Source organism: Lathamus discolor, chromosome 3, assembly GCF_037157495.1.
Source record: "Lathamus discolor isolate bLatDis1 chromosome 3, bLatDis1.hap1, whole genome shotgun sequence".
Taxonomy (NCBI): domain Eukaryota; kingdom Metazoa; phylum Chordata; class Aves; order Psittaciformes; family Psittacidae; genus Lathamus; species Lathamus discolor.
In genome coordinates, this window is record NC_088886.1 from 73,499,393 (window position 1) to 73,512,708 (window position 13,316).

The following is a 13,316-nucleotide window of genomic DNA, read 5'->3' on the forward strand; positions in this document are numbered from 1 at the left end:
ACACCCTAAAGAGCTAAGGGGGAAGTAAGCTGAGGGCAGAGTGCTGAAGCTGCCAACCCGATCTCTGAAACTACAGCTTTTGCAAAGGGAAAGCAGGGGATGGATGGAGGGATGCCAGGTTTGGGACTGCACAGAGCAGCCTCACAGGTTGGAACTGGATGAGTTTTAAAGGTCCCTTCCAACTTGAACCATTCTGTGATTCTATCATCAAAAACCTGGCCTCTGAATTTCATTTCCAGGCTTTGCAAATGCCCAGAATCCTTGTGATTCACAGCCTGGTTTGGGTTGGAAGGGACCTTAAAGCTCATCCAGTTCCAAAGCCCTGCCATGGCAGGGACACCTTCCACTAGAGCAGGGTGCTCCAAGCCCCTGTGTCCAACCTGGCCTTGAACACTGCCAGGGATGGGGCAGCCACAGCTTTTTCAACACCATCTTCAATTCCCTGCAGGAAACTGTTTACTGAAAGAGGGAAAATTACTCCTGCCTCAACACCCCGCTCTCAGCAACCAGTTAACTTAGTCCATAGGCACTATCATCGCTCAAAGGCAACCATGGTTGCTTTGATTGGATTTATTCATACCCACAAACCCTACTCCAGTACTGGTTGCAGGAGAAGCTGCTCTGGTCCAGTACGGATCTGGAGATAAGGCTCTGCAGCTGATCACAGATTAGTCTACTCTCTCCACCTTCTGACAGAAAGGTGATGCTGGCAGCCCCCAAAGGCCAAGAACAGAGACTGTATTAAAACCAAACACAGCAGGCTCCTACCATGGCTGTGCAAAGTTTCCCTGTGGCAGGGTTTAGCAGCCTTCCTCTGGACTCTCCTGTTTGTCTACATCCCTCTGGCAGTGGGGGGCACTGAGGTTTACCAGTCTCCTAGTGGCAAGGGCCACATAAGCTGTGCTTGCTAATGCAGCCTTGTCAGGACCCTCAGATTTTATCCAGGTTTCACCTACGCTGGAGCCAGGAGACAGCAAAATGTACAATTAGAAAGAAGCAGCATGGACACATCATATAAAATGCTACAAAGCTTTTTATTGTCATACTGAGGTATACATAACACAGAAAATGCCACCACTGCTTTCCATGTGCACAGGTTAAAGGAGAACATTTGACTTGGTGGAAAAAGGCACTGCTTTGAAGGAACACAGGGGTAAGAACAGGAGACCTGGTGCTGAGACTGCCTGAGAAGTCTGCCCAGCTTCTGCTGCATTTGCACAGGAGGAAGTAACAGAATTGTCTGGTAGCATGTTGGGAGATGGCCACTGCAGGACTCTTCCGTGTGTTCCCACTCAAGCCAAGAGGAAAGAGCAACAGGGTCCACTGGCAGTGAGGTAATTTGGTAATACTGACTTTAAGGAGCAGTGTCTGCTTCACCTTTTGAAACCTGTCTCCTAGTCCACTTTTGAGAAAGGTTTGTCCTGCTTAACAGAGCTACGTAGAGCTGCAGGGTGAAAGAACCCCCTGAGGCACAGCGTGAAGCAGAATACTGCCCAGCAGCCAATTCTACAGAGCAGGAGACTGCAAGAGCTGCAACAGATACCCCTACAAAGCCTTCCTCAAACAGGAGCTACATTTCACTTGTGGCTGGTGGTGTAGCAGAGGGTTCTTCCCCTCTACCAACAACCAGCATCTCCATCAGAGCACAACCTCACCTACTATGTTCCTGATGGTCTATGCACATCACCTCAAGGCCCAAGGGACTTGCCTGTCTGTGAATGTCCTCAGTTTACTCCTTTCAGTTTGTGCAAGGGAGAAATGTAGAAAATTCCTTTGCTGCATCACTGGGACAACCCATGTGACTGGCATGGAAACTTCCCTGCTCCCCAGCAACCCATCACCCTCACTGACATGAGCAACTGGATGAGCCCAAAAGGGTGCTGACATCTGCATTAGTGCAACTGAGCAGGCCACTGGAAGGACTATGACAGGCTGAAAGAGTTTCCTTTGTGAAGGTAAAACATAACAAGAAACAGAACCTTTCTTTTACCAGCCTACAAGCCCCATCATTTTGCCCTTTTCAGCACAGGCCCACTGAAGCTGCTGTTAATGCAGTTGGTATTCAGGTCACACCACCTCCTCCTTTCTTTTATCAAGCACTGACTGCATCAGACAATTTAAATGTTCACAAAATACTGTTTGAAGAGGGAAGATTTCCCCAGAGAATGACAGTTTCCACACAACCTGCACCTCATGTAGTGCAGGTCACAAAAGATGAGGTTTTTTTGCCATCAAAGAGGCAAACACTGAACAGGACAAAAAATAAAGACAGAAATAGAGTATTTTAACTTACAGAAGTTGAAACTGCCCCTCTTCCTCCTCAGAACTCTAAAGAAACCAGTAATTTACTTCATTTGGTACCTGGTTTCAGGACAAAGTTTTACCTCTCGAGTCTCACTTGCAGTGTCTGGTGGTTTTCTGCTCGTGGCTAAGCCAAGTACTGGATGCCAGGCTGACTGCAGTTTTCATGCTCCCATCCCTGCCTAAGAAGGTGAGTATTGCTTGTTCTTCAAAGCAAAAAGATCAAGTAACCACCAAGAAGACGGTAGGTGACAGAGCTGTAGTTTGGTTAAAGGGAGGGATTTCCCTTATTCTGTTGTGCTCACCAGTGCTGAAGTCCTTGGAATTCTCTGTATTTTAGTACACAATTTTCCAGTGAGTTGGCTGCTCACAGTTTTTCTCCTTTTCACCACAAAACCGGTTGTAAGTTGTTTTTGGATCAAATCCCAAGATCTCCCTTTCCTCATGGATCCGGAAGGAAAACGTGGAAACTGAGGTGCCTATAAAATACCTGGGAAAAGAAGGAAAGAGTTTGTAAAGGGGCAAGGTTTTAAAATGGAAGTGATTGATTTCAGTCCAATGAACTTTAATGATCATTAAAATGATATGAAAATTAAATTATCAGATGTATGATATATATACACATAATGTAACTATTATCATAGAAATGTAGACTGCTTTGTGTTGGAAGGGACCTTAAAGCTCTCCTGACCTGTGCCACGGGCAGGGACACTTTCCACTAGAGCAGGGTGCTCCAAGCCCCTGTGTCCAACCTGGCCTTGAACACTGCCAGGGATGGGGCAGCCACAGCTTCTCTGGGCACCCTGTGCCAGCGCCTCAGCACCCTCACAGGGAAGAGCTTCTGCCTAAGAGCTCATCTCAGTCTCCCCTGTTCTGGCAGGTTAAAGCCATTCCCCTTGGCCTGTCCCTACAGGCCCTTGTCCCAAGCCCCTCTCCAGGTTTCCTGGAGCCCCTTTAGGCACTGGAGCTGCTCTGAGGTCTCCCCTTCAGGAGCCTTCTCTTCTCCAGGCTGACCCAGCCCAGCTCTCTCAGCCTGGCTCCAGAGCAGAGCTGCTCCAGCCCTCGCAGCATCCTTGTGGCCTCCTCTGGACTCACTGCCTTCTTCACCAGCTTGGCAATCCTATGACCTATTAGACATCTATTATAGGTGTAAATCAATTATATAAAAATTCATATTTGATTTGCAAACAACTACATCTGGATCAAAAGCAAAACTCACTTTTGTGACACTAAGATTTGGTTCCTCAATAAAGTCAAATCTGCTACCTTGCATGTGCACAGATCCACTGGTCAATCACAGCCAAGCCCCCATCTTTGTAGAGCTCCAGCTCCTCCCATGAGGGTTCAAATCTCACCATCTCAGGCAGGAGTTTCTTGAGCAATTCAACCTCTGGAAAAGATGATACAAATCTATTTGGCATTGTAAAGAGCAACTTGCTGCCGACATAAAACGTGTTCAAGGAAACCCTCAGAGGACAGTTACAAACAAGAGAAACCAAAAGCTCCCTTACAATGTTTGCCAATGTCAGAGTATTGCAAAGGAAGAGGACACACTGGGGCAGGAATGTGCTGCTGAGGGGAACAATTCTCAAGGGTGGGGAAGCCTGCAAGGGGTCGAACACTAGCTTTGCTGTCTAATCCTACAGGGTTGTTGTACCAAGAGGCCTTTCTTGACAGCAAGCTTCAGATTTGCTATTGCCAATGCGATGCCCTGCAAGGTTACTTTAACATCCCACATTGAAACAGGTCCTTAGGTATTATGAGGAGGGAGGTGCGGCCCTGGGATAAGGCCTGGGAGTGGAAGCCCACCATTGGGGGTGTCTAAGCCTTGGCCACACATAGCCAGGTCCACCCTAGTGTGGCGCTGGGGGCAACCAAGGGGAAGACTGGGTGGTGACTTCAGAGGACCCTTCCTACCCTCGCATCCAAGACTGTCTGCAATGCTAAGGAAGAAGGTGTAAGGAACTGGAAGGAGGATCAGGCAAATTCAATTACCTATTTCCCACTGTAGAGACCATCAAGCCTCCTATAGGAAAGACCAAATAAATGGTATTCAAGCTGGAAGGAAGCAGCTGCCCAATCCTGTTCAATTCCCCATTCAGTGATGGAGGCACATGAAGTTCCAGTCATTTATGAAAGCAGAGTGGTAACTGCAGCCCTTGTTGTCAAAAGTTATCAATCCTGAACTGACTATAACCTGCTTACCCTCCTCGACAGCATCAGTGGCTACAAAAACTCTTTCAAGTTTAAGCATCTCCAAGAGGCTGCGGATGTTCTTTACAGCTCCTTGCAGGGAAGGCACGTCTTCTCTGTGACCCCAGATGAAGTCTTTCCTTCTGAGATGAACCCCAAGGTATGGACCACCTACAGCTGTACCCATCTTAACCTAAGGGAGAAAGATCAATAAGCCCTAAGACTCCAGACCATCAGTATTCATTCACACTGAAAAGGCCTGAATCTCTGGATGTAGCGCTGAATTACACCAGCTGCAGAAAGTAACTTGGATGTGTGGGGTAGCAGTATTTTGGGACACATGGTGATGTTTTGACCATGGCTGACCTGCATTATACAAGAGAAACTAGAGTGTGAAATCTTTGTATGCAAAAATTGCTCTCCTTGACCAAATCCCATGAGAGCAACAGAAACCTGGCACCCGGAAGTCTCCATTAACTCATGTCACAGGGAGAAGAGGGTACAGCAGAAACAGGCACATCCACCTCAACCTGAGCAGGGAGAGCTCTTCCAGTATTCCCTGCAGTGTACAGCCAGGAGTACACAAATGAAACAAATCATTACATTTGTTAAGGGAAACAGACTGCTGTGATTTTACCTTCATCTGTGTCCAGTCCTCATTGTAGTGAGTCCTGTCTGCCTCATCGGTGGATTGAAGGTATCTGTTCCTAAACTCATCTCCTGCTACACGGAGGTGTTTAGCAAACACCATGCTCCGACGGGTCTGTTGGAATAAGAGCAGATGTGGAGTGAGAAAACGGGAGAGCTGAAAATGACCAAATGGAGATAATTTCACACACACAGAGCTTCCAGGATGCAGTTACTTCTGACACATCCATACAACACTGCAAGCAGCAATTTCTAACCTTTCATCTCAGCTTTGACTGTTTAACCCTACTCATAACTATGTTTATAACCAGCATATGTGTCTGACCCTGAAATATAGTAGTTATTTATATAACAGAACCTAATATACCAAATTAAACATTCTAGCAATATACCTCACCTTTGGAAACACAAGCTGGGCAAAGACTTCAGCTTGCAAAACACCTGTAAGACAAAAACCACCTATGGCAGGGGGATGGAACTACATGATCTTAAAGGTCCCTTCCAACACAAACCAGTCTATGATCTATGAACTAGAACCTGCCAGCCTCTTTTCACCTTCTCCCAGAGCAGCTATTTCTCAATATTCCAAACTCACTGTGGTTGAACTGGTTTCTCCAGACCATTCAATAAGACACAGAGCAATTTAAGGCTTCTCTTAAATCCATCACACTGGTACGTGGAGATCTATGCCCCTCTTAATATTTAATGGAAGTAAAAAGCCTGCTCTTCTAGCATCTTTAAAGAGATCAGCCCTGCTTTTCCAATTCCAAATCCTCCAGCAAAACATTTATATTTATACATTTTATACTGTCCCTCTCCATAGCAGAGGGTTGGAACCGAATGATCTTAAGGTCCTTTCCAACCCAATCCATTCTATGATCCTATGATTCTCTGTCAAGGGAGGATGCACGCAGTGTCTGCTGCAGAATGCTCACACTGCAGTTCAGAGGCATTTTCCCTCCTTTTTGTAACATCTCAACACAATACTCCTGTTAAGTCAAGCCTTTGGGTACCTTACCCAAGCCAAGGGACAGCAAACATATACACAACCCATGGCAAGTGCAGTGCACTGGGAAAGACAATGAACATCTTTGAATGCTGTGCTTGTGTCAATCGCCTCCAAATCTGGCTTGTTCCGATTTGTAAACTTCGAGACAAGAGGGCATCTTTCAGCAAGATTAAAAAGAACCCTAGATGTTATCCACAGAGTTACTGAGGAAAAAGCCAACACCGAAATCCATGCAGGTTGTTAAAAACTGAAATAAAAGAAAGAAGCCTATTTCTAGTGTTAAATATTTTTGAGACAAGTTTAAATCGTTGAGGTGATGTTTATAGTGCCACTGGTAAGAAATGTGTTATGGCTTTCACATCTGCTTTTACAGACTCCAAAATGATACCTGGGTTTCATTTCTCTGTTTGAAAAGTCACCTTCAATGAAAAATAGTAATCAGCAAACTACTGTTTGGTCCATTCCTGGAAAAATATGCCATATACGAAGTGAGCAGTCAGATGTGGGCATGGTTTAGTGGTGGGCTTGGCAGTGCTTGGGTAGAAGTTGGACTCCTTGATCTTAAAGGTCTTTTCCAACCTAGTGGACCCTATGATTCTATGTTTGTATCTTACAAGACTGAGGTCTATGTAAGTTATTAGTAATAGGAAAGTCACTTTCTCTTAGAAAAGTTACAAATATCAAGCACTCCACACTGTGTTCAGTCTTCCTGTGGCTGAACCTTTCACTCTGCCTTAACATTTTGCACATAGCAATTATTTTACCACAGACCCCTTGGCTGTGGCCTCCCAAAGTGCTTAGTGTTCCCTTAAAACCTGTGGGAATTTTGCCTTTGAAGCCAATGGGGGGACAGTTACACCAATACTGGGCATTTTCAGGAATTACTGCATTACACTGATCCACAGCAGCCTGAAGACCATCTTTAGCATACATTGCTGAAACATAAGACACAAGTTACTTGAAGAAAAGAAACCCAAAGCAAAACTGAAGCACATCTCAGTCACCAAATTGTTATCAGAACCAAGCAGAAAGGCTAGAGAAGCTAGCTGGAAAATACTCACATTCCAGTAATCTCTCCCTCCGTAGTGGTCATGAAGAAGGTTTTCAGCTCTGTCTAACATCACTGACCTATTAAAAATTGTAAAACTCAGTGCAGTGCCCTTAGGAACAGAACGTACATGACGATGATACAGTTGCTAGGACAAAACACAGGCTGTGATCTGTTTGCAAATGGAGCACAGAGGGGAATGAGGGATAGGCTGCCCATCTGTTCTGTGTAAAGCATGTTGTGACCCATTACTTCCTGGGAGAGAAGGGAACTGTGCCATCGTGCGTTCCTGCTCTCTTCCTTATGAAGTGGTGCTCTTAATTCTGACAGTTAAACACAAACAAGCATTATTACTAATTCCTCACATAGTCCTCACAGTAGCTGCTGCTGGAGAAATAAGATTACCAACAGGGAGAGTGATCCAAAGGGGAAAAGCGACCTATAAGATGATGCTTGGCCTCTGAGCATATGAGAGCCTCTTGGAGGAAGCATGGATTATGCTCACAAAAGTAAAACCAGAGATGATGTTTTCCACGTGTGGAATAAAATATCCTACAGAAAAACAACAGATCAAAGAAGACACAGACACTACAAAAACATGTGTTAGCAACTAAGCACTAATATTACAATGAACAGTCTTTGCTTTTCATAAACACACACAGTTGAGGATCATGTACTGGAAACATAATTGCACTATCTAAGTTTGAAGAAGCAGAAGAGAGTTTTGAGCATCCAAGAACACAGGGGATGTAGGCTCAGTCTGTGCTCCAAGCACACTGAATATGAGCGAACACACAGAGAAATGCTTCTGCTGAAAGGGGTTCAGAGTCATTATCTGGACCTTCTACTAAAGTGAGAGGAAGCAAATAACAAATCAACTTCAGAGTATCACTGCTGATAATCAGCTGGACACTTGCACATAAGGCTAATCTGGAAAACAGGCTAGATTGTGCTGGCAGAGAAGCCGCACTGCATTTAACAGGAAGCTTGGAGACTAATCGGATTACACACCTGAAGAGTTATAGTATAGTACTAGGACCACCCAACTAATTGTCTGTCCAAAAGGGCAGTAAGGGAGATCAGAGAGGTGCATGTTGCCGTAGCCATCAGAGATTTCACCTATCCCCAGGCAGGCAGGGCAAGTGTCAAAGCAGGATGTGACTAAGCAACTGCAGCTTGAGACACTCTCAAAGAGTTCCATCAATCAACTGGGCAGGGAGCAGCTCCTGACATTGTCTTGAGCAGCAGCAAGACATGGCCCAAAATCTCACAGTGGAAGAGCTCCTGTTACAGGGGCCATAAATGTACTCATCTTCGACATCCTGGATCAAAACCAGCCACAGGAACATTACTGCAGTTGCATTCAGCTTTAAATAGGGGACTATGCAAAAGTGCAGGAGTGTCCACGTGAAGAAAACAGAAAGGTTCATAAACTCCATGAAGTTAAACAGTAAAAGATGATAAACTAAAAGAAGAGTTTGAGCATGAAGAAATAAAAGCCTTTAATCCTAATGACAGGTCATCATTCCAATACAAAGAGAAAGGGAATTAAAGGCTTAAGAAGCACTTAGAGACAGTAACTTCACAACAGAAACATCTCATGTGAATTTTTGCACTAGGTGGTGGAGCTGGGAAGATTCACAAGCCAGAACTACTTTTTACAGGGGTACTCATCAGGGAATGTGTCTCAAACCAAAGCATCCATAGGAAATGTCCAGGAATGGAACAGCAGGACAAAATGAACCAACAAACAGCCAACACCCAGCACATGTTCAGCCAACAGTTGTCAAGTAACCCAAGGATGAAGCAGCTGCACCACTGATTCTGGTGTGCAACTTCTTGCTTAAAACTGCAACACAGCTTTTGCTTTGCTTTAGTGTCTTCAGTTGTTACAGGGTCACAGCTGACTGGAAATACTTCGCTACTGGGATAATGTTAGCTCCATCTCTCATGTAAGAGCTTTGCCTTCTTTTCCTCTGGTTATCCTCGTGGCATCTCACAGCAAAAAGACAAAGCATGCTGCTTGCTTCTCTAAACCCAGCTCACACTATCGAGGATGGACATCACAGGAGACCAGGCACTGCACCTCATGATCCAAGATGTGGGCTTGGGAAACACTGATTCCACTCTGTTCATTCCCTCTTAACCCAGCATTGAAGGATAAAGGAAGGAAAGATAAACACAAGGCGGCAAGGACATTTAGCTACTGGAGAAAGAATATGAAGGCTATTTCCTCTTAGCTTTTAGCACTGCAGCATTTACCCTAACTTACAGTTAGGTGTTTCTTACGCTGTAAATTCCTCTGTAATGACTTTAATGGATTATAGTAACTCAGTGATGAAGCACTACAACAGTGACACATAGCCTGTAACCTCCCCCTGCTCTTCACACCTAGCAATGTTTCTGTGGGCACACAATACAAGTAGTAACACAAGGCAACTCACTGTGCTGAAGTGTTCTTCAAAAGGATGGGAGCCACGATAGAGGCAGATCCTTGGACAGACAAACAAGAGACATTTAGGCCCCGCGTTTCCTCGTAACCCCAGAACCATCCCCTGAAAGGGAACACAAAATACTGATTCACAGGCAAATGTCTCGCTAAATACAACTAAAACGAAGACTAAAAGGACAGCTGGATGTTACCTGTAGTACTCGTGTTTGTCTTTGGAGTACATAAGCTGATCAATGCATGGCCTTTCATCTATTTTTTCTTCCCAGGTTCCTTCTTTCCATCCTTCTGCATAGCCTTGTAGGACGTAAATCTGTTCAATAAAGGGCCCACCTGACTCTGAGCAGAAGGCAAAGCATTTGTGAGCATGAAAAACCACATGATAAAGGTATGAACTAGCACTGCCTGCAGTTAAAACTCTGCTGGAAATGCGAACATTAGACTACTCTCCTGTTTTCCGTATAAAAAAAAATAAGTTCTGTGTGAGCCAGAAAAGCTCAAAGGGCCAAGGGATGTGACAACCTGTTACTCTCACTCAGCTACAAGTGATTTAATGTGCCACACAGAACTGAATCACCATGGGAATGTAATTTAGAAACCAGGTAAAACACACCATAAGGCACAGAGGTTTTCAGGGCTGTAGGTAGCTGCTGTGGTAAGACTGCCTCCAAGAAAATGGTAAGTACAAGCCATTTTCCCCAAAATACCAGGGTTTCTAAATGCTTGGGACAGAGATCCCTTCAGAGCTCTTGGCAGAGATGTGGCATTTTATTTCGCATACAAGGATAACAGCATATACATAGGGATAAACCTGTGAAGAAACCACCTTAAATATTTAGTCAGGTGTAGACTGTATGATTCCATACTCTACCTGCAAGAAACTGCTCATATTCAATGACAGGAATGTTCCTGTTGAGGCTTGGGAGATCAAAGAACTCAGACCAAGGAAGCCGGACCTGAGGGATGTCGGGGCTCTGCCAATGATAAAGACGTCCCCAGGGAGGCAGAACTAGCACCCAGTTTTCACTTTTCAGCAAGGTCTTTACAAGGGAAGCAATGCGAATGTACACGTCTCTGCGGAGGTTGAACCCTTCGGGAGGATTTACATCATACAAAAGGTATCTGTGGAGAACAAAGCAGTGTAGTTACTTCAAGGAACTTAAAACTTGTACGTGTGTTTTAATCTTTACCCCCAATCGTGTCACACAACTGTACTAAGACGGAGGCTGTTCCTCTTACATGAACTTTTGGTACTCAGAAGATTGAAGCGGACAAAGCAGGGGAAGGCAGTGGTGAGCACTATAGTGGCTGGGGTTCTCGTCACAGGACGTCATCAAGGTGATACACAGAATCACAGAATCAACCAGGCTGGAAAAGCCCTTTAAGCTCATCCAGTCCAACCATTCCCCAGCACTGCCAAGGCCACCACTGACCCATGGCACTGAGGCCTCGTCTCCACGGTGTGTGAGCACTGGCAGGGACGGTGACTGCAGCCCTGCCCTGGGCAGCCTGTTCCAGTGCCTGAGCACCCTGTGGGGAAGGAATTGTTCCTCAGCTCCATCTAAACCTGCCCTGGTGCAGCTTGAGGCCGTTTCCTCTTGTCCTATCCCTTGTTCCTTGGGAGCAGAGCCCAGCCCCTCCTGGCTCCATCCTCCTGTCAGGCAGTTGTAGGGAGCGATAAGGTCCCCCCTGAGCCTTCTCTTCTCCAGACTGAACCCCCAGGTCCCTCAGCAGTTCCCCATCACACTTGTGCTGCAGGCCCTGCACCAGCTCCGTTGCCCCTCTCTGGACCTGCTCCAGCACCTCAATGTCTCTGTTATAGTGAGGAGCTCAGAATGGAACACAGCATCATAAGCTTTTCCTGCAGAGGGGCAGGATGTGGGGCCTCAAGAAGCAAACCCTCAGACGTCTTGCCTGTCCAAAGGGTAACACGGTACGTGGTATGACTGGTGAAATGACTGGCACGCTACTCAGCCTAACTCCTGTGCACCAAATGTGAAGGTGTGAGTACACATTCAGGAGGGACAGGGGAAGGGGGTGCAGCTGGGGTCACACTCAGGGCAGGAAAGCCGCTGTGCCAGCTGCAGCATCCTCCAGACACCAAACCCAGCACCAGCACATGATGGAAGGCCTCTATATGCCCACCAGCCCACGGCGCCCTGGGGACACCATGCAGGGGGGCTGCGATGACAGGATTGCCCCGGGGCCGGGTGTGCTGCCGCTGAGGCCCGCAGTGACCGCGGCGGGGGGGGGTGAACCCTCTCTTCACCTGGTGCGCGGCGCGGCAGCGGCGGCGGGCAGCGAGGACGCGGCGTGGCCGGCGCGCAGAGCGGCGGGCGGGGGCTGCGCGGTGGCGGGCGGAGAGAGGACGAGCACGGCGAGGCCCAGCAGCACCAGCGGCGCCGGCAGGCGGCAGGCGGCCCCCAGAGCCGCCATCCCCGCGCCGCGCCACGTCCGGGGCGGCCCCGGCCGCGGCCCGGCCCCTCGGGGCGGCCCCCTCAGAAGAGGCCCGCGGTCAGGGGCCGGAGGCTGGCGCCGGTGAGGCGGTTCAGCTCCTGCAGGATCTCCGCCTCCTTCTGGTACATCTGCGGGAGAGGAAACACTGTGAGCGCAGCCGGTTAACGGCGTTCAAGGCGAGCCACGGCCCGCGGGCTCCCGATCACAAAGAGGGATGCTTTCCCCGACGAGACACAGCCGGACACCGCCCACCGCCGTACCTGTCGCCACTCGGCTTCTGTGTTGTGCTGGTAGCCAAGCAAATGGCACAGTCCGTGGGCTGCCGTCACCTGTGCAAAGAGACGCGAGAATAAAGGACGTGTTGGAAAGGGGCTCGGAGCACCCTGCTCTAGTGGAAGGTGTCTCTGCCCGTGGCAGGGGTTGGGTCTGGATGAGCTTTAAGGACCCTTCCAGCCCAGACCAGTCTGGGACATTATGAAACTTCACCCGAACGATGTCAGCCCCCTTGCACAGCCCCGCGGTAGGAGAAGTAACCAGGGCTAGCCCCGTACCCCGTCATTTCCCGTTTTGCCATTACTTGCAGCAGGGAAAAGGCGGTACTCTGCCCTGCAGAGGGACAAAGCCCAGGCAGTGTCCTCCCGCAGGCAAAAGTAAGCTTTCGAACACAGCGTTAACCTTCCGAGGGTAAACCTCCTTACTGAGCCGGGCCAGGCTACCAAAGCGGCAGCCGCTACCCTATCCCCACGGGACACCGCACGCTGCCCTTGTCCGCAGCGGGAGGCCCGGCGGCCCCGCTGCCCGCGGCGGTGCTCACCGCCAGGACGCTGTCGAAGTCCTCCCCGGTGTCGCGGCACTGCTGGTGGATGTACTCTACCCCCAGGAAGATGTCCCCCAAGTTGTACTCGTCGCGGCAGCGCGGCCGCGGCAGCTCCCCCGGCGCCACCCGGTGGAAGGGGAAGGAGAGGACGTCGGTGGGCTCCGGGCGATGCCGGTACGCGCCGTTCAGGCGCTTCATCAGCCCGTTGCCGGCGCACACCAGCCCCACATCGAAGCGGGAGGCGCCCAGCGCGGCCCGCAGGGCGCACACGGCGCGGCGGAGCGGGACCCGGCGCACGGGCACGGCCCGCTGGGCGTTCCGCAGCGCCACGCTCATGATGGCGACCGCGGTGGCGGCACGACCCTGCCCGCCCCTTCCTTCCTTCCTTGCCGCC

At 48.6% G+C, this 13,316-nt stretch overlaps 2 protein-coding genes across 3 annotated transcripts; both read right to left on the bottom strand.

Annotated features, from left to right (window-relative positions):
- Nucleotides 1–1,015: 1,015 nt before the first annotated feature.
- On the bottom strand, nt 1,016–12,084 carry POFUT2 (protein O-fucosyltransferase 2). 2 transcript variants are annotated; one of them, XM_065669787.1, is made up of 10 exons: nt 11,918–12,084; nt 10,520–10,770; nt 9,843–9,987; nt 9,644–9,754; nt 7,213–7,279; nt 5,132–5,257; nt 4,507–4,687; nt 3,568–3,691; nt 2,607–2,791; nt 1,016–2,507 (listed from the first exon to the last, which is right to left on the bottom strand). In XM_065669787.1, the coding sequence occupies exons 1-9, from the start codon at nt 12,082–12,084 to the stop codon at nt 2,638–2,640; spliced, it is 1,326 nt and encodes a 441-aa protein (XP_065525859.1). In that variant the 3' UTR covers nt 1,016–2,507; nt 2,607–2,637. The 2 variants fall into 2 exon arrangements, with proteins under 2 accessions (XP_065525859.1, XP_065525858.1); XM_065669786.1 differs by having other exon boundaries at nt 1,016–2,791.
- Nucleotides 12,085–12,146: 62 nt separating this feature from the next.
- YBEY (ybeY metalloendoribonuclease) lies at nt 12,147–13,285 on the bottom strand. The gene is made up of 3 exons (XM_065669788.1): nt 12,920–13,285; nt 12,366–12,434; nt 12,147–12,233 (listed from the first exon to the last, which is right to left on the bottom strand). Exons 1-3 carry the CDS (start codon nt 13,256–13,258, stop codon nt 12,147–12,149), a joined length of 495 nt encoding a protein of 164 aa, XP_065525860.1. The 5' UTR covers nt 13,259–13,285.
- Between the last annotated feature and the right edge of the window lie 31 nt (nt 13,286–13,316).